General features: G+C 44.9%; 1 protein-coding gene across 1 annotated transcript in view; it reads left to right on the forward strand.

Moving 5' to 3' along the window:
* The first annotated feature begins 304 nt into the window (after window positions 1-304).
* acer2 (alkaline ceramidase 2) overlaps window positions 305-21,903 on the forward strand; it is a 71,412-nt gene continuing 49,813 nt past the window's right edge. The window contains exons 1-2 of the mRNA XM_078215365.1: window positions 305-543; window positions 4,705-4,819. Of these exons, the coding sequence (XP_078071491.1) occupies window positions 442-543; window positions 4,705-4,819 (217 nt within the window). The 5' untranslated portion in view covers window positions 305-441. The remainder of the gene's footprint in view (window positions 544-4,704; window positions 4,820-21,903) is intronic.

Below are 21,903 nucleotides of genomic sequence, written 5' to 3' on the forward strand. Positions count from 1 at the left end.
CTAATTCAGATGGTGATACTGTGTACATGGTGTTACATCAAACTTTCGGCCTGAGCAGCGTTTGTTACTTTTTATTGTGTGGGGGGGGGGGGGGGAGTGGACAAGTGTAATCCGTGCCCACCCTGGAGCACCCAGTACCCAAGGGGAGGTGAGCTGGCTGACCCTGGGGATGTGAAGGAGAGGAGAGAGAGGCGCTGTGCCACTGAGCCAGTACAACATGCTGCGCCAGAAGGGGAACCCGGGGTCAGGAAAACAGAGAGAGAAAAAAAACCAGACCATCCTGCGTGACATTGCAGGAAAAAGGAGGAAAAGCTCATTAGCGAGCCAGCTCTTGAGTGCTGAAGGATTCATGTGAAGGCTCCTGAGGCTGAATCTGCAGGGACATCGCCAGCCCCCCCAGACCTTCCACCAGAAACACATCCAGATCAGTCCAGGCAAAGTATGAGCCGATTTTGGAACCAGTTGCGGGCTGGCAGCTCTGAAGTGGACTGGTGTGAGGGCAATTACGTGATCCTCTCAAACATTGCTGAATTTTACAACACGGTTTGTATCCGTTTACAGCTTTTACTAAACAAAACAGAATTGTTATTGTGTTGCATTGAAGCGACATAAGGTGCATATTTTATTCTCAGGAAACTGAAATCCTGGCGGATCGATCAGACGTGGCTGGGAATTTGTGTAAGAGAGGGATTGGCTGGAGCAGGAAACTAACTTGCTGGAGTTTCTTGTTGTTTTGGTCCATGCGGAAGTTTGTGCCGTACATTGCGCTATTCACGTTCCAGACTTTCGGTCTGCCCCAGGGCACATTGGTATAACAGCGCCAAGTTATAGACTCCTTTACACCTGGGCATCCCAAAGCCTGCGATGCCCGTTTTGGTGCGAGTCCCTTTAAAATAAACTCTCATGTTGTATCTTTTATAGAATGGCTCTCAGGCTGACCTCTAGAGTTCAAAATAAGGATTGTTTTGTTTGGAGATGGTGTGAGCTGATCGATTCCTGGCCACTTGACCGCCAGGGCAGCCCCACACTCTCAGCAATAACTCACCCTCCAACTCTACTCGTCTCTTAACAAAAACTTCCCCATTCTTCAATTTATTCATCTTTCCATAGTTTGCCCACCTGCAACAGAATTTTAACGCTTCTCTCATTTCCAAAGCAATAATCTGCTTGAATTTAATTAAATTCAAAGTGTGAAGTCAGGTCCTGTGTCCAGTCAGTATCATATTGGACACTGAGTTGTATCCTTGCAGTTTGATGGTTCAGTGTATTTTCATAGGAGCTCCTTCTCGTCACAGTGCCTGGCCGACTGGCTGTTAGGAATCATGACTGGGTCCACTTTGGTTGCATGTGTCATTTGAGCTTGGGCAGAGGAACTCGAGTTTGCTGGGACTCCAAAATAGAAGGTTTGACAAATAACGAGCGGAATCTTTAAAGATTTCTGGAAGGCATCGCAGAATGGGCAAGCAGATACAATGTGAATAAGTGCGAGGTTATTTGGTAGAAAATAGTGAATGTAAACACTTAATGGAAAGATGCTGCAGAGTGTAGATAAAGTGAGATTTGGAATTCAATTTCTAGCATTTCATGAAAGTGTAGGTATATTGATAAAAAGGCCAATTAAAATTTTAAGAAGAGAGACATAGTGGACTAAAGTAAGAATGAATTTATAAAAATCAATGGTTATGTGACAATACTCAATATGGAGTCTGGAGAAGCAGGGCCACTATTGACGATCACTTGGTACCTAACTCATAACAAGTGTCCACACTTGCTGCTGTTATAATAATGAGGTTCAACTTTATGTGCAGCTGCATCAAGCTGTGTGTAGATCTTTGGTGCACAAACACCAGGTATGATTACATGCTGAGGTTCTATCAGTCCCCAGTGTTGTGAAGAATGGGTGGACCACATCGCTGCAGAATGCTCCATTCAGTTGGATTGTGCATACCACCTGTCTCTTGTGAAAAGGTTTGTGCACACAAACACTTTTAACCATAGGTCAATCAGGCTATGTTCCACACATAAGGTCTTGCATGTTAAAGATATAGTGGATCATGTTGGATTGTTCCCACAGTAGACTGTCAACTTCATTTGGTAGAGTGCCCCATCACCAAAGCTTTCAAACAAGCACCAAGATATAGCTTGGGTGGTGAGAAGGGTCCATCTTGTCAGATCCTTCATGCACACCCGGAACCTAAGCGCCATTGCATGCTGCCCTCAGGGCTGTAGCTGTGGGGAAGAGACTGTCATCCACTTCCTTCCAGAATGTGCCTTTGCAAAGAAGGTCTGGGAAGAGGTGCAGTGGTTTTTGTTGGGATTTATCCTGAGCAATTCTGTAACACAGGACTCTGTGTGTTCTGGGCTCTCCCCAGTGATGCAGACTCTGTGCGTTATGGGCTGTGCCCAATGATGCACACTGAGATAAACACTAACGTTTTGATTTGATTTGATTTATTATTGTCACATGTATTGGGATACAATGAAAACTATTGTTTCTTGCCACTATACAGACAAAGCATATTATTCATAGAGTATATAGGGGAGAAGGAAATGAGAGGGTGCAGAATGTAGGGTTACAGTCATTGTTAGGGTGTAGAGAAGGATCAGCTTAATATAGGGTAGGTCTATTCAGAAGTCTAATGGCAGCAGGGAAGAAAATACAATGAGTCGGTTGGTATGTGACCTCAGACTTTTGTATCGTTTTCCCGACGGAGGAAGATGGAAGAGAGAATGTCTGGGGTTCATCGGATCCTTGATTATGCTGGTTGCTTTTCTGTGGCAGCCGGAAGTGTAGACAGAATCAATGGATGGGAGACTGATTTGCGTGATGGACTGGCCTACATTCACAACCATTTTTAGTTTCTTGCAGTCTTGGTCAGAGCAGGAGCCATTACCATAGAAACCCTACAGTGCAGGAGCCATTACCATAGAAACCCTACAGTGTGGTCGGCCCATCGAGTCTGCACCGACCACAATCCCACCCAGGCCCTACCCCCACATATTTACCCACTAATCCCTCTAACCTACACATCTCAGGACTCTAAGGGGCAATTTATTTAACCTGGCCAATCAACCTAACCTGCACATCTTTGGACTGTGGGAGGAAACCAGAGCACCCGGAGGAAACCCACGCAGACACGAGGAGAATGTGCAAACTCTACACAGACAGTGACCCGAGCCTGGAATCGAACCCGGGACCCTGGAGCTGTGAAGCAGCAGTGCTAACCACTGTGCTACCGTGCCGCCACGGTATTACAAGCTATGATACCTTTGGAAAGGATGCTTTCTATCTTTCTATGGTGCATCTGTAAAAATTGATGAGAGTTGTAATGAACATGCTGAATTACCTTAGCTGCCTGAGAAAGTAGAGGCTTTGGTGGGCTTTCTTAACTATAGCGTTGGCATGGAAAGAACCAGGGCAGGTTGTTGGTGACCTGGATGCCTAGAAACTCAAAGCTGTTGATCATTACCATTGATGTAGACAGGGGCATGTCCTCCACTACGCTTCCAGTAGTTGATGGCTATCTCTTAGTTTTACTGGCATTGTGGGAGAGATTATTGTCGTCACACCAGTTCACCAGATTTTCTATCTCTTTCCTGCACTCTGTCTCATCATTGTTTGAGATCTGACCCACGACGGTGGTGTCATCAGCAAACTTGAAAATCAAGTTGGAGGGGAATTTGGCCACACAGTCATATGTGTATAAGGAGTATAGTAAGGGGCTGAGGACACAGCCTTGTGAGGCACTGGTGTTGAGGATAATCATGGAGGAAGTGTTGTTGCCTATCCTTACTAATTGTGGTCTGTGGGTTAGGAAATCTAGGATCCAGTCACAGAGGGAGGAGCTGAGCCCTAGGCACAGAGTTCAGAGATTAGTTTTGAGGGAATAATGGTGTTGAAGGCTGAGCTGTAGTCAATGAATAGGAGTCTGACATAAGCGTCTTTGTTATCCAGGTGTTCCAGGGTTGTTGCAGTACCATCAGCTGAGTGGAAGATGTACTCATCATTTAGTGCAAAATGTTGGCTAGGCCAGAGTGTTGTAGACTGGTACATTCCAAGGTCCAGGGCTACATACAAGGGATGTACTAAAGCTTGGGATAGCCACTGCAAAGTTGGGGAAAGGCCTCTAGCCATAGTACACCAAGGCACTAAAAACTGTGTAAAACCCCTTGGGATGTATGCAATAGGACATGAAATACAAATATAAATAGAAAATATGACCTGTAATTGTAGCTGTAGCGAGGCACCTTTGAGTGCAATGTGCTGAAAGAAATTGAACACTACACTATTGCATTTTATATGATGTCACATTTGAACTCTTACATAATGTACTTCCACAAATTTTCAAGGTAAAGTATATTTCTGGACAAAAGAAAATTGAGGTTGATAGACCAATTTTCTAAGGCCTTACTTTTAGCTGCATTAGGCATATGTGCAGTGATAGTGCACAAGGATTATGCACTGGTTTAGGCACAATCCATTTACTATGCCCAAAGGTAATGAAAGAAGAATTTAAAACGAGTGCATGGATGTCCTTCATGCAATGCTTGTTTTGCACAAGGATTGGTAGATTGTGAAATTGTGGCAAAAATCTTGAATTACTTTTATAAGACCAATTGTTTTGTTGTAATGTCAATCATATTGAGTTTTTTTGTGTTTGTAATATTTACATACCATACAAATGTTTAACTTTTATTTTGCAGATCAGCAATGTTTTATTTTTTGTGTTGCCACCTATATGCATGTACTTATTTCGACAATATGCAACATGTTTCAACAGTGGGATATATCTCATTTGGACTCTGCTTGTTGTTGTAGGTAAGTTGGACTGTTTCAGTTCTATTTCTCATGTGTGTTTTCGAAGGCATGTAGCTGGATACTTCATGGACCAATGAATGTGTGGAATTGTAAATAGTTTCAGTTGCTGTATTGTTAATTATTAAAGATTTTAAGTGGCAGGTGAATTGATGTGATCAGACAAAGCAAACTACTAAATCATTACAAACTCCATGATTATGTAATTTGCATTTTTCTATGTCAATTTTATTTTTAAAATCACAATAAAAATCACACTGATTTATTTATTGGACGTGGGCATCACTGATTGGGCCAATATTTATTGCCCATCCCTAACTGCCCTTGAACTGAGTGACTTGCAAGGCCATTTCAGAGGGAAATTTAAGAGTCAACCACATTGCTCTGGATCTAGAATCACATGTGGGCCAGACCAGGTAAGGATAGTAAACAAAATGGGTTTTTATGACAGTGGACTATGGTTTTATGGTCATCATTACGCTTTTAATTCCAGGTTTTTATTGAAGTTAAATTTCACCATCTGCCGTGGTGAGATTCAAACCTGGGGTCCCCAGAGTATTATTCTGGGGGAAGACTTTTACGACCTCGCTCACCCTGAAACCGTAAAATCCCACCCAAGACCAACAGACCTTTCCTGCTTCGATTCCCATGGTGGGCGAGATGGTAAAATTCCGGCCTGGGTCTCTGGATTACTATCACTATGTCATCGTTTTCCATATGCATTTTTATGTTAAGGCTTTATCAACAGTTTCATCAAGGATATTATTTTTTCAACGCCTTGTTTCCTTGATTCCCAGTATATTTACTTATGAATACTAAGTTATACCGGGCTGTTGTAGATGGTTCGATCCTCTTTTCAATCAATATTGTGGGGAAGGGAGGAGAAATAATATTTGGACTTCTCTACAAGTAATATATATCCACCTCTGCATTGGCTCTGTCAGTCTATTTAATGAGCATCTGAACCATACAGGAAGATGCAAGTTTGTACTTGTGTCCATCTTTTCAGTTGAGATAATGGTAAGTTTGTTCCAATTAGCCACAGTGCCTATGGACCCAGGAAAGGAAAAATTGGCCAGGGTTCCTGCTCTTAATCTCTATCCAGCCACTCCTCAGTGAAGTGCATGTGTGAACAACAACAGTAAGCATATTTATCTTTTCTTGCAACAAATATCCAAAGGCATTTTATAAGGACAAAGAGAATGCTGCACAGGTAGTAGGGAGAAAGTGTCCAAAGGCGCGCTGAAGGAGGTAGGTTCTGAGACGCATAATCCAGAATCCCTTTTACAGTTTCTAAGTTCCTGCCATTGGTCATTCTCATTGGGACTGACTATAGAAATATAGAAAGCACAACTTACCGGACCAGAAGTAAATTTGTATCAAAATAAAGAAATGCAAATATCCATTTATTTTATTCAATTACTGGGGATATTTGATGCACAATCAGCCCACAGTGACACATGGAAGATACATGAGTGCCCCGTGACAACCAAGTTTTGGTAGGATAACATTAGGAATTTTGTTGGAGCAGGGTTTGTAAAATTGGTGTAACTTTTTAATACTCTTTGAAATTTAAAACCATTTTGTGTCACTTCAAGCAAGCAAAGACATCTTACTTGTTGACTCATTATTGTTATGTCTGTATTGTTTAATTGAAATGATGTGGAGATGCCGGTGTTGGACTGGGGTAAACACAGTAAGAGTTTTAACAACACCAGGTTAAAGTCCAACAGGTTTATTTGGTAGCAAATACCATTAGCTTTCGGAGCGCTGCTCCTTCTGATAGTCCAACTTTCACAAACCTATGTGTTCAATTAAACAAAGTAAGAGTTTTAACAACACCAAGTTAAAGTCCAACAGGTTTATTTGGTAGCAAATACCATTAACGTTAATGGTATTTGCTACCAAATAAACCTGTTGGACTTTAACTTGGTGTTGTTAAAACTCTTACTTTGTTTAATTGAACACATAGGTTTGTGAAAGTTGGACTAACACTTCAAATTGTCTAGGAAAAAGTAAATACATCTGTAATTTTAATTGTTGCAGAAAAATATTTGATTTGTGGTACATTAACAGTGTGATTGTTGATTTGCAGCAGAGTCAGTAACACAAGGGAACCTGAGTAACATCTGCTTCCCATTGCATCAGTGCAGCTATTAATTGTCTGACATGGTAACATTGCATTTATGTTTTAAGATTGGGTACAACGACAGTTCTGAATTCAGGTAGCAGTATTGTAGTAGAGCAGAGCAATGCTGGTTCTTGTAATAGACCAGATGTCCACCCAAATAGGCGTCTTTTCTTGAATCAGAGAATTACAAGCTGCAAATATAAATAGCCAGTTTTAGTGAAACAAACTGTTTGTTGCAGGTTGCCATTTTTCCGAGGTGCAAGAAGGTTCAATTCTCACCTTGCCTTTAAAGGGGTTACAGGGATAGGGCCTGGGTGGGATTGTTGTCAGTGTAGGCTCGATGGGCCTTCCCATCTGTTCTATCTAGAAAGGTAAATGATCTGAATTCAAATAACGGGACAGAACACTGTGACTTTTCGAGGAGGTCCCCATAAACATCAGCTCATCCAAGATTTTACTTCCCATTTTATAACTGGCACCAATCTCTGCTCACCATCAGCCCTGGGTTCACTGACCTACACTGCCTCTCATTTGGGCAATGCCTTGATTTTAAAAATCTCACCTTGTTTTCAAGTTCTGCCATGGCCTCGCCCCTCCCTTTCTCTGTAACCTTCTCCAGCCCCATAACCCTCTTCAGATATCTACACTCAAATCAATTCTCACCTCTTGAGCTTCCCCGATTTTAATCGTTCCACCACTGGTAGCTGTGCTGCCGAGAGCCGAAGTTCTGGAATTACATCCCTAAAACTCTCTGCCTCTCTATGTCTCTTTCCTCCTTTAAGACACTCTTTGAAACTTAACTCTTTGAGCAAGCTTTTGGTCACCTGCTCTAACATCTCCTTATGTGGCTTTTCTTTGATAATGCTCTTGTGAAGCGCCTTGGGATTTTTTACTACATTATAGGTACATATAAGTTGTTGTTGTTGTTGAAGTAAATTGACTATGAAGATTTAAGACACAACCTTAACTATCTACCCATTCTGGTATGGTTTGCTTTCTTGGGCAAGTTGCACCAGTTCCTTTTTTCCAGTAATTAGCTAGTGACCACAGATTATTAGATCGACGTTTTTGGGATTTTCCCTCCAAACATCCCCTTTTTATCGTCATTTGCCATCCAGCTTCAAGAACCTCCCTCCCCACCCCCACCACCTTGGATTGGACAGAAAAGCCATCTCCCTCCCAATTAAGGGTGGGTTCCAGTCAAATTTCCAGCACATGACTGTAGTTTGGGCACTTCTGTTCTACTGCATCATTATAACATGATTCTTTAAATGAGGTTGCCAATTTAGTGCTACTTTGTCATAAATTTGGTTGCAGTTTTGCAATGTAGGCCATGCCCACAAGGAACTCACTGAAACTGAGGCGTGCTAACTTGGCACAGAGACAAGACTTGGATTCAATGTGTTAGATACTCCAGCTATATATCTCCCAGTACATTTATCTACTCAGTTATCTTTGGTTTCACCAGAAAGTATAAGATTAAAAGACTGCAGTTAAAATTTTAAAATGTAAAGGTGTAAGGAAAATAAAGCACAGAGTTTGTAAGGTTCAGTGACATGTGACTGAACATAAAATGATGATGGATTCTCCCATTGCTTTGATGGATGAGTGTTCAGCAAAGAGAATCCATAGAATCCCCACAGTGCAGATGGAGGCCATTAGGCCCATCAAGTCTACACTGACTCTCCAAACCAGCATCTTACCCAGGCCCTATCCTTTACTATGGCCAATCCACCAACCTACACATCTTTGGACTGTGGGGGGAAACCCATGCAGACACATGGTGAACATGCAAATTCCACTCAGACAGTCACCCAAAGCTGGAATCAAAGCTGGTTCCCTGGCGCTGTGTGGCAGCAATGCTAACTACTGTGCCACTGTGTCACCCAACAGTTGTTGATTGTCTAGGTTGGTATTGTCACCTATGTGATGTTAAACTAAATCTTGGGGTGGAATTCTCCCAAAAAAATTCTAAATGTCGAATTTGCATTTTTTAGTACGATTTTCAAAATGAATCTCTTGCACTATGCAATGCAGAGTGCCCTGACATAATGTTTGCGAAAAACCAATGGGTATGGCCTATTCCCGCTGGAGAGGCCGGCAGCATAGCACTGAGCGGGCCACCGAACTGTCAGTGCTGAGATCTGCACATGAGCAGTGGCCCTGCGCTGCTGGCCTCCCGATCGCTGGCCAGCCCCACGACCCCACATTGCTGGCTGACTGACTCCTCCATGGCCTGATTGCTGGCCCCCCAAAAATGTCCGTGCCAACCTTGACCACCCCCCCTCCTGCCCCCGCCCTTGGCCCACCCCGATCTCCCGACATCCCCCGCTCCCTCCCGCCGTCCCGACCCCATCCCTCCCCTGCAGTCCCGAATCCCTCTCACCCCAGGCAGACCAATCCCCACCCCCTCCCACACCCCGATGCCTAGTCCCGATCACTGGCCTCCCTCCCTCTGCTAGCGATCCCTATGCAGACTGGCAGCGGGACCCCCCCACATCCCCACCAATCTCCCTTCAATGGCCCCACCCACCATTATGCCCCACCCCATTACACCCCGCCTTCTTGGCACTGCCACTTTGCCCCTCAGGCAATGCCAGGGGCCCAGGCTGGCACTGCCAGACTGGCACCCCCATTACCCCCCCGACTCTCTGGGAGGCCTCAATGGCCCCTCTTCACTCCAGCTGCATCGGGCTCACAGCTCCTTGCAAGTGGGGAGCTATTATAAACCCCCTTGGAATGAAAAATGCCTAGCGGTGGGGTGGCGGGGGGGCGTGGCGGGGGCGGGAGGGAAACTAGCGGGCCTGGAGATTTCAGTCCTGGGCCTGCTAATTAGATGCAAATAATATTAAAATGTGGATGCCCATAATTTATTCAGCATCGCACCGATTTCTAGTGCAGAGCTGATGGCGCCGGAAATCCGGCTGCTGGAGATTCGCAGAGGCCGCGTCGCCCAGCGTGAAGCCCACAAAACGGGCTTGAGTCTGGCGGCTTGCTGCGCTACAAAAACAGCGCAGCAGGCTGGGAGAACTGCCCCCTTGATTTTTTAGATTTGATCGCAAATATTATATATGAAGTGAGTGTTGGAAGGGTGCACAAAGGCACTGGCTTTGCAACGTGCTTGCTTATCCTGTTGGGAACTGACTCTTCTCTAATGTTGAGATTGCTTGATGACAGAGACTTCTCCATTTGGAACTGTCCAGAGTTGTTTTCTCCCCCATGTAATGGGGTTCAACTTACAGACTTTGAGAACATATTGGTTTGGGATGTCCTCTGCATCATAGGGTTGCCATGCTCACGTGGCTGTTGAAAAACCAGCTTTGCTATGCAGGAATCCTCCGTATGACCCTCATGGCTGACCCAGCAAAGCAAAGATCTGATGAGCGTGCTCGAGGTACAAGGTGTCCAGCACCTTGCAAGAAGTTTGGTGGGGAGGGATGTTCCAGCCACCTGATGTTACAGATAGAACTTTAAAACAGCAAAGATAGAATACATCTATTTGATTTATGTGATGCCAGTAGGTTCACAGCTATAGAAAAGTGATGTGAAAACCACTGCCTGATAAAGTTTGATCATTGTTTTGAGGCAAATTCCATGCCCGCTCTATAGCCTGTGGAGGAGCCTGGTGAATGTTGTGCTTGCTTTTGTCAGACAATGGTTAATTTCATCTTCCAACATGATTGTTGGAGATGATGCTCCCAAGATAACAGAACTTCTGAACTGAGTTGAGGGATGTAATGTTGATTGTGACTGGGGTCTTGGAATTTGTGACCAGGGACAGGCTGGTACACGATCTCTACCTTTTTCAGACTTATCATAAGACTTATTGAAATACATTGGCCGGAAGATGGCTTGTGGCCAACAGGAGTGTGGTGTGAATGGATGGTAAGATTGCACCCATTATCTGCACTGATAGAAAGTAGAGTTACAGACATGCAGTGAATATGTGAAAAGTATCAAGTTTCACATATGACTCTCTGTTCAGTTGATAATAGCATGGGCTCAAAGCTTTGCCATATTACTCCAGTACGTTGGATCGCTGCACTGTCTGAATGAATGTATCTATTTCCTATCTTTGTTTAGTGTGCTTGTAGAGCTCTATTTTCTGATTTTTAAAATGGCATCATTTGGGACCCCAGTTTTATGCTTCAATGAAGACATTATGGATGCTGTGAATATCTAACTATGGATGTAGAGTCATTTGATACAGCTGCAGCTCTTATTGTGCACAGATAACTATTCAATCAGAAGAATAGGGACCAATAAATTTTATTGCTGTGGCAGCAGCCATCTGCTCCCACAGTATGAAGAGACTTAAAAGTAAATGGGTTTTAAATTGCTGTGATTTATTCATCTGAATGGTTCCATATAAGGAGGTCTCTGAAATCTCGCGATGAAATCCATTGAGTTGATATTTTATTGAAATAGCGAGCATGTGCTTTTGCTAAAATGATCAGTCGGAGGAATTATATCTCACTTGTGGTAGCTTATGTCTGTTACAAGGCTTATTGATTTGGGGATTTTGAACAGAAGGGAGGCTGATGGCAAGTTTGTGTTTGAGACACACATCAAACAATATATAAATGCTCATTTATCTTTTGAATATGTTTCTGGGTTTTACATGTTAAAAAGTGTAATTCATCTGTAACGTCCTTGAATAAAGTTGATAATCAAGTATTACTGCCATAAGACAGACCAAAAATAGAAACTGGAATTGCGCAAAGACCTTGGGGCGATAATCAGAGAATCCTTATAGTACAGAAGGAGGCCATTGGCTCTTCGAGTCTGTACTGACCACAATCCCACCCAGGCCCTATTCCCGTAACCCCACACATTTACCCTGCTAATCCCCCTTACAGTAGGGTCAATTTAGCATATTCAATCAACCTAACCCGCACATCTTTGGACTGTGGGAGGAAACCGGAGCACCCAGAGGAAACCCAAACAGACACGGGGAGAATGTGCAAACTCCACACAGACAGTGACCCAAGGCCGGAATTGAACCTGAGTACCTGGCCCAAAAAAATTCTAAGTGTCGAATTAATGTAAAAACTGGAGTAAATCGCGCTGTTCTTTTCAGCGGGAGTTTCAAAATGAGTCTCCTACACTCTGTGCACTACAGATGGCGTGAATCATGTGACAAATCCAGGGGTGGGGCCTATTCCCACTGAAGAGGCTGAAATCAGAGCGCTGAGCAGCCCCTGAGCATGCGCACATCTCTGGGAGATCACTCAACAAGTTCTCCCAGCATTGAGATCACTGGCTTCATCCCCCACAGACATTGTTGGCCTCATTGCTGGCCTCTCATTCCCCCCTGACCCGGACATCGCTGGCCCCCCCACCTCACTGACCTCGACATCGCCGGCCTCCCCGTGTCATCCCACCCTGCGCCACTTCACACACAGAGTGCTGCACTGCCATGCACACCCTCTGCCTGCGAGCATTCCCCCTTGTTGAGTGACAGCCTTGAGCATTGCACCCCCTCCTCCTCTGGCCATGGTACCTTGTTGAGCTAACCCAATCAGCACCTCTGGAGATGGCTCACCCTCTATTGAAACCAGGTTGCCTGTACATTATTCACAATGAAGTTTAACTAATAGGCCCATGACTGGCCCAAACTGACTGCACCTGAACTCCCTTAATAAGCCAGAGCTGTATCTAAGCTGCAATTATGGACACACAGGCAGTCACGTCAGGAAGATGGCCCCAAAGAAACGTGGTCCCAGATTTTCTGAAAGTGAGCAGGCCCACCTGCTGGACACGGTGGAGGAGAGGCGCCAACTGCTGTACCCCACTCAGGGCCGTTGCCCAAGGGGTCGCACAGTGATAGCGTTATGGGAGGCAGTTGCAGCTGCTGTGAATGCCAGGACTCTGACCCCTCTGTCCGGAGAACAGTATCACAAGAAAATGAACGACTTTCTTCGGGCAGCAAGGGTGAGTGTGCATCCTATTCTGAAACCTGTACATGTGCTGCCCTTACAATGTCAAACCATCCCCGGGCACCTCAAGGACAGCCCGTCCTCTCCCCCTCAGTATTGCCTCCAACGCCTGGGGCACCCTCCAATTAGCACCCCCCAGTGTGGACCCATTTCCCTGAAACGACCAACACGAGCTCCCCAACCCCGACACACATTGCACCCCATGCCCTTCCATACATCATGCTTCCAATCCCCGATATGTCCCCACAACCGGCGTGAAAGGGAAAAGACTGCTGGGGGTGTTCCTGAGCTGTGGCTGTTGACCGTCTGTGAGCAATGTGCCCTGGAGCTGGCAGCGGGGACACGCCTAGAATGGTAACTGACAGCCAGGTCGGCGTCCGGCATACAAGTGAGCATCAGCGGAACCCTATTCCTAAGGTCTTCTTTGAAGTAAGTGCCATGCTGTGCGGACTGTTTTCCCTCCCTTCCCCTAATGTGTGTTCTTTCTTACAAGGGATGATTCCGATGCTCCAGGCCCTTCTGGTGTCCCCCCCCTCCCCCGCTGCTCCTGAACCAACTCCCATGGACACCACGGGCAACACCTCGGAGGGAGGCCCTGAAGAATCCTCCGAGGACAGGACTAGTGAACCGGCACAGGCATCAACCACACAACCCACCAACACAGAGGCTATCACCACATTGAGTCATGTTAGTGCTGAGGCTTCTGGGTCACTTACTGGTGAGCACATCACAGCCGCTGATACACATCAGTTGGAGGTGGGCACATCCGAGGGCTCGGGCACACGGAAGTCTGACAGAGGTGAGGATTCAGCTGGCCCCAAGCCAGATGCCGGGTCTCAGGGATCGTTCATCCTGGAGCTGGTGGAGCCCAGGGAGTTGTGGAAGGGCTGTCAGCAACCATACTGCGACTGCAAGGCTGTTTAGAGGAGTCAAACAGAGTGCTGTCGCAGGAGGTGGTGCCGGCACAGCGTGGGAACCAGGTCAACACTGCAAGGGTGGTGTCCACATTGGAAAGTCTGGCTCAGGGATTTGGCCACATAGCTGACAGGTCCAGGCCATCTTGGAGTCACATTGGGCCATGGCAGAGACGCAGCAGGCCACGGCCGAGGGTGTCATCAGCACCCAGGAAGCACATTGGCCACGGGTGTCGGAACATGTTGGAGACACTGCACAAAGCTGTCGTGAACGCTCCCTGGGTGGCGTGCACAGACCTGAATGATGTTCATCTGATGGTCACATACGATTTGAACATTGAGGGAGTGGAATCCCTTCCTGTTAATAAATGGTTGCCCCTCACCTCACGGGGATCGCAAGGCGGTCATGGGGCACCCCGGCAATGGCGGCGAAACTTGCAGCCTGGGCCTCCTGCAGACTCTGACCAACATCAAAACGGATGTGTTGGCCTGTCCGGGCGAACAAGGCATCTGTCACCTGGTGAACACATCTGTGGACTGAGACCTGAGAGATTCTACAAAGGTCACCACTGGAATGACCCTGTTGCGTAAAATTTAGTGTCGCCATCAAATTAACTTCTGGCAGCGGGTGGCCGCCCCTCCCCTCAGGTGCCAGGTGTACGAGCACCTCACACAAATGCCAGACCGTGTCCTTGGATAGGCAGAGCCAGCGACAACACATATCAGGGAGAGTATGCAGGTTGGTGTGTGGGTGTGGCCATTGAGCTCCCTTGAGCCATTGCCATGAGTGCAATGACAGCATTCCCTTCCAGGCATGTGTTGCAGATCAGGGACAGACTCTTTTTTTATCACAAGATGGGTTCCCATTCACTGCAGAGTATACGCAGTGTGAGTGTGTGTGTTAACCTGAGCACCCTGCTTGGAGCACTAGCTGCCTGATTGGTGAGCCCTCAAGCAGCACATGGTGCCCTCCCCCCCCTTCTCCCTAAAACCCCAGCACTCAGTCCAGTCCCTCACCACACCCCACAGCCAGAAGAAAGGAACAGCCCAGTGGCTGCAGACAGCAGCCTGACCAGCACTCAGTAAAGAAGCCCATTCCACCCCACAGAGACAACATGGAATATCCCTGGGCCTGGAGACAGCATTTCCAGCTCTCCAGGAACTTCCCCACACCAAGCAGAATTGTTCCTGGCTCTGTCTCCAACCTTCCCTGCACTCTGGGGGTATCAGCCCCATAAAACTTCGCTCCTTACTCCTTCTCAACGCTGCCACGCCAGGTCCCAACTTTTATAGAGCTGTTGTAAACCCCGCCAATGTGACGTCATGCCAGAGAGGGAGGAGATGCTAGCAGGGGTGGTGTTTCTAGTTGTGGACCGATTAATGGCATGCTAAGGTATGTTAACTAATGCAAATGGCCGTTACGCTGATTTTCAGTGTGGATCCGTCAATGTGAAAAACCTTAGGTTGGGAGATGCACGGAGGCCCGGGCGCCCAGCACAAACCTCATGAATCAGCCGTTGCTGGTGTTTCCTGGTCCGCTGCGCTAGAAAAGAGATATAGATAGTCTAAGTGAGTGGGCGAGGGTTTGGCAGATGGAGTACAATGTTGGTAAATGTGAGGTCATCCATTTTGGTAGGAATAACAGCAAAATGGACTATTATTTAAATGGTAAAAAATTGCAGCATGCTGCTGTGCAGAGGGACCTGGGTGTCCTTGTGCAGGAATCTCAAGGAGTTGGTTTGCAGGTGCAGCAGGTAATTAAGAAGGCAAATGGAATTTTGTCCTTCATTGCCAGAGGGATGGAGTTTAAAAACAGCGAGATTATGTTGCAGTTGTATAACGTGCTGGTGAGGCCACACCTGGAGTACTGTGTACAGTTTTGGCCTCCTTACTTGAGAAAGGATATACGGGCATTGGAGGGGGTGCAGAGGAGATTTACTAGGTTGATTCTGGAGTTGAGAGGGTTGGCTTATGAGGAGAGACTGAGTAGACTGGGGCTATACTCATTGGAATTCAGAAGAATGAGGGGAGATCTTCTAGAAACATATAAAATTATAAAGGGAATAGATAAGATAGAAGCAGGGAAGTTGTTTCCACTGGCGGGTGAAACTAGAACTAGGGGCATAGCCTCAAAATAAGGAGAAGCAGATTTAGGACTGAGTTGAGGAGGAACTTCTTCACACAAAGGGTTGTGAATCTGTGGCATTCCCTGCCCAATGAAGCAGTTGAGGCTACCTCATTGAATGTTTTTAAGGCAAGGATAGATAAATTTTTGAACAGTAAAGGAATTAAGGGTTATGGTGAGCGGGTGGGTAAGTGGAGCTGAATCCACAAAAAGATCAGCCATGATCTTATTGAATGGCGGAGCAGGCTCGAGGGGCCAGATGGCCTACTCCTGCTCCTAGTTCTTATGTTCTTAAAAGCAGCACAACAGGTTGGGAGAATCACCCCATCTTGTGTTAAAGTGAATATTGTTTCAAGATTTATTCCCTGGACTCATGTTTTGTTCTCAGAATACAATTCAGTGTGGAAAAGAATTCGGCACCCTATCCCAATGAGGTTGTTTCATCCAAGGCATAACTAACACGAGATGTAGACAGACAAATCAGCTTTGTACTGAAGTCACAGTGAGACTAGCTGCTGCTACAGTAGATGTTAGCTATGTTTTTTCTGAAGTTGTCTTAGATTGATTTATCTGCACCCGACATACTTGTCTCCCAAATAGAGAAGAATGAGTTTTGTATTTGTCACAGTGCACATTACTTATCTGATTGGGTGCACGGATGCCTTTGTGTATACCATCTTAATTAGGGCTCTCAGTCAAAGGAAAATTTTAATGTATGATCCCAGTCACTGTAGCAGTGTTAATTTCAAATTCTTTCGCAATACAACCATCAGAGAACAAATGATTAAATGAATAATTGAAGTGAAAATGAAAGAGAAACAAGAGAACATCTAATACAGAAATGACATACAGAGACAAGTAAGTAGCATAAAATGGAAACTCCAGGAGGAAAAAGGAAGCGAATTGCAAGAAAGAGTAAAGGATCACATGGAGACGGGGCTGAATTGTATTTTGTTTAAAGGATATCGTAACAGATGGCAAAATTAGACCATGCTTCATGTTGTATTTAATAAATAGTTGGATCAAACTCTGATGACGTTGGCAAGTGCAATATGTCCTTTTTAGAGTTTTGCGATTTTCTTTCCTCATCTGCTTCTAAAGGATGGTTCCTCAGCACCCTGTAACCTCCACAATGTATTTAAGCAGCCATCACTAATGTCTGGACTTTCACAGAGAGAGTGCCAGCAGATTATTTGACTTGAGGAGGAATCAAAGCTAGAATCATAGCTGTACTTGAATGTTCACACTCATCTCATGTACCCAACCCCCCTGCAATATATTGCACCAGTATTATTGTCACAGTTAACATAAAGTAACTTGGCCTAGACCGTCAATCAAAACCTGAGGCCTTCTGTGACTATGGGGAGAATTTAACTCCCTCCACCATGTTTGGGAGAGAGTTGGAGTTAAGTTTGCAAATATATCACTCTGTTTAAACCATGGCACGTTTGGGGTCATCTGAGTAACTTGCTCTGGAGAGGCAGCTCCATGAATATGATATGTTAACAAGGCTCCAATCCTCAGATTTTGTCCGTCATTTGAATTTTCCGCTGGCTGGCCAGATTTCTTAGGAAGAAACAGTCAGATGCAGCAACTAAGTGCTTTTTAGAACATTGCTTTAGGGCCACCAGCCTCTCAAACAAATCTTGTGTCACAATTGGCTGACCCGCCTATCAGCCTCACTATCTTTGCTGGTCCCTCCTCCATCCTGATTTCCAGTCTGACTACCCCTACCAAATCTCACTTTCTCGCTTTCTCCCACTGGCTTCCTGCCTGTCAGCTGAACAACCTCAATCTGGCCAGCTGTCAGATGGGCAAAGGAATAAAAATGTTATAATGAGGTTCTGCCATTAAATTCAGCTGCCTCTCCACCTTCACAGTTTTCTGCAACCCCCACTACAAACACATTCCCCTGCTCCCCTGGATATATCTTGGTCGTTACGTCTTAGATACTGGGCAATGTTGCTGAACCATTGGAGCAGTTTGGTGTTTTTATTTAATCTGTTGCGGCATTTTCACACACACAAATTTAGTTAGAAGTAACCCCTCAAGATGCGAAGGATAGGTTATTGGGCACTTGCTGTAGGTGTAAGTGCACTAAAGTGAAGAACAGAAAGCAAAGATATAAAATTGACCAAATTATTTATACCACAATTTACATTAAAATCTTTACCATGTAAATTTCAATTCAATCTTTGGTTCTTTACCTTATACCCTTAGGAGTTCAGTTAAGCACCTCATCTGTAGAAGATGGATTCTACTTTTGCTCATTCAATCTGGGAGTAAAATATTCCTTTCCTATTTTTTGATCTAAATCTAAGATACTGGTTCCAGTGCTGTCATCAATGTAAAGCAATTAAACAATTATCATGGTGCTAACCTTTTATTAATTTCACATTGTGGGATTCTACCATTGTCAAATTGGAGTGTTGGCTCTCCCAATAGGGTAAAGAGAAATGTGGAGTTATTTTGTTTATAATTGCTAACAATTCAAACTTAATGCAAAAACTTCCCTTGGGCAATATCTTTTACAGGTATACTGCCTTCCTCCAGGTGTTGCTTTGTCAAAGCAGTTTTAAGCTGTGGAAACAACAGAACCATTCCAAAGAGATCCCATTAGTGAGATCCCATTAGTAATGCTGGTGCATTTTTGGGTTCTCTAAGCCTCTCAGATTTTGCAGCCTGTACCCCAAGCCTCTGAATCTGTGAAGCCAACTTCACTGTTTGCAAACATTTGCTTCATCATAATGTGCCAATTGTTTAACAGTGTTTAACCCAGGCCTAACTTGATCTTAACCTGGAGCAGTCTGCGTCATGATGCTGCTATGTCTTGAGATCATGCTTCCAGGCTGCACTAATGCTGTTGTGGTAATGTGGTCCCTTTAAGAGGTGATCCTTCATGGGCCACGTGACCAGGCTGGAACTAATGGAACACAAGCGTGTGAACCTCAGCCAACCGGGAGCAGCCTGGGGCAGGAAGTCATCAGAGTGAGTTGGGGAGTTGTTGGGAGCAGACCTGTGTTGTTGTGTAGCGAATCCTTTAGTTGTAAATAGTTTCTTCCTGTTGAATAAATCTTATTGTTTTATACCAGCCATACTGAGTCACCTTGAGTTATCACACTGGCAACGAGAACAAAGCGGACCAGTCGTTGAAATCTCGTAGTGCAGTGTTAGACGGGGAGGAGAATGATCATTCAAAGTTCAAAGGAGAAAAGGTACAGACTCTGTTTTAAAGATGCTGCTATTCGGGAAAATGGAGCCATTTGATCCTGCAGTTGGGGGTAGTACTTTGAGAGAATGCATTATTTTTTTGTGGCAAAACAAAACATACGAGACGAAACCGAAGGTGATACTCCTCGCAGTCTGCAATCCACAGACGCAAAATCTTTTGACCAGTTTGTCACTTTAGTTAAGGATCACTATAACCTTCCGTTATCATGTAAAGGTATAAATTGCACTCTGCTGTTAGGGATCCAGGAGAGACGCTCTCTGGTTTTGTGGTCAGACTTTGACAGCTGTTGAAGGTTTGTGGGATCAACAACCTCAACATCCAAAAGAAGCTGCTTGCTGAAACCAAGGTTTCACTAGAAAAAACCGTAGAGAAAGCCCAAACGACTGAGTGCACTTAGCAAAGCATTTGCAAGCTGCAAGGCACCCAGAATGAGGTGAAAAACTGCTGCTGTTCGGAACAGCCTGAGTGAGGGCGCAGTGGGGCCTGAGAAGAGTCGTTCAGCATCAGGGTCTGAAGCATGTTTTCGGTATGGGGGAGACCACCCCCAAAGAGCAGTGGTTATACTGCCGGCCTCTCCAGTGGGAATAGGCCCCACCCACTGATTTTCAGAGTGAATCACGCTAGGGCACACTGCAGTGCTCAGAGTGCGGGAGATTCATGCTGAAAATCACACTAGAAAACCAGCGGGACTTAAGTTTTCACGCAAATTCGACACTTAGAATTTATTTGGAAGAATTGCCCCTTAAAAATAGTGGGGACAACCTTTATGCCTGTATCCAATAGAAATCAGTCAGTTCAGCTACTCTTCATGGTGATTGAAGGACAGAGGCCCAGTCCCATGGGACAGGACTGGTTAAAACAAATAAAACTGAACTGGCTGGAAATATTTAATAGCCAAGATAGAGCTCCTATGCAAATATCGGGAGGTATTCCAGAGAGAACTGGATCGAATAAAAGGGATTAAAGCTAAAATTTACCTAAACCCTAAGGCTACACGTAGGTTTTTCCGAGCTTGGCCCTACGCATTACACCAGAAAGTAGAGGTAGAACTAAAAATGTTGGAAGACCTGGGCATCATCAAGCCTGTGTAGTTTTCCAAATGGGCCACACCCATCGTCCCCGTCCTGAAACCAAACCGTACTGTTAGGATCTGCCAAACTACAAACTAACGGTAAACTCGGGAGCTCAGCTGGATCATTACTCCATTCCCAGGTTAGAGGACCTCTATGCTAAGTTAGCAGGGATCCTCAAATATACCAAATTAGGTCTAAGTCACGCTTATCAACAGCTGGAACTGGAAGAAGGCTCCAGGAAGTTAGTTACAATTGCGTTTGCTTTGAGGACTAGTTTCTTCTCATTGAATACACTTTCTTGTTTTTTATCTGCCAATGTGAATCACCTCGAGTTACCACAGCTATAATGCAAATTATGGGAGTGTGCAAAACGTGACTAAATGGGCCTGGATTCTAAATGTAAATCGCAAGGGTGATGCACAGTGAATCCCAATTTATGAAAGCTGCTCTTCCAGTATCATAACTGTCATACAGAAATGCCTTTAGTATTAATCTCTCAGCATTTTCTCCAAGTGTGTTTAACTAATTAGACATTATCGGCATTTTCTTATATACTCTTGTTGGAGAGGGGATGACACAGCTTGAAGCTAGATTAGAAAACAAGACTTGTATTTATATAGCGCCTTTCATGACTTCAGAATGCCCTAAAGTGTTTCACAGACAATGAGGTGCATCTGAAGTGTATTAACTGTTGTAATGTAGTTTTTATACAGCATGGCCTCCCAAGCAGCAAGGAGGTAAATGGGCAATAATCTCTTTTTTAAGTGGTGTTGGTTGAAGGATTAATGATGGCCAAGAATATTATGATATTTGGCAGCTTCATGTCCATTTGAAAAGGCAGGCCAAAACACATTAATGTTTCATCCAAAATCTGGCACTCCAACTGTGCGACAGTCTCACAATATTGCACTGGAGCGTCAGCCTAGGTTTGGAGCTGAACTCTCCAGAGGTTTGAATCCACTGTCTGTGACTCAAAGGCAAGAGTGTCTTACTCAATCATGGCAGCTCATATAAAAACAATTAACACCACAAACAGTATTTTATTTTAAAATTTCAACTGCCAATCATCTCTTGACCTAATTTTACCAGCATAATCATTTTGTGCAGGTACGGCAAGTAATGAGGAAAGTTGATAGAATATTATTGTTTATTCCGAGGGGAATTGATCACAGAAGGTTATGCTTCAGTTGTACAGGGCACTGGTGAGACCACATCTGGAATACTGTGTACAGTATTGGTCTCATTATTTAAGGAAAGATGTAAATGCATCAGAAGCAGGTCAGAGGAGGTTTACTAGACTAATACCAGGAATGCCGCATGAAGAAAGGTTGGATAGGTTAGGCTTGTATCCGTTCGAGTTTAGAGTACAAGGTAACTTGATTGAAACCTTAAAGATCCTGAGGGGTCTTGACAGGATGGACGTGGAGAGGGTGTTTCCTCTTGTGGGAGAATCTGAAACTAAGGGTCACTGTTAAAAATAAGGGATCGCTCATTTAAGACAGAGGTGAGGAGATTTTTTTCTTTCAAGAGTCGTGAGTCTTTGGAACTCCCTTCCTCAAAAATTGGTGAAAGCAGAGTCTTTGAATATTTTGAAGGTGGAACTAGATAGATTCTTGATTAACAAAGGGGCGAAAGGTTATGAGGGGTAGGCAGGAATGTGGAGTGGATCAGAT

This window comes from Mustelus asterias, chromosome 6 (assembly GCF_964213995.1).
Source record: "Mustelus asterias chromosome 6, sMusAst1.hap1.1, whole genome shotgun sequence".
NCBI classification, from domain to species: Eukaryota; Metazoa; Chordata; class Chondrichthyes; order Carcharhiniformes; family Triakidae; genus Mustelus; species Mustelus asterias.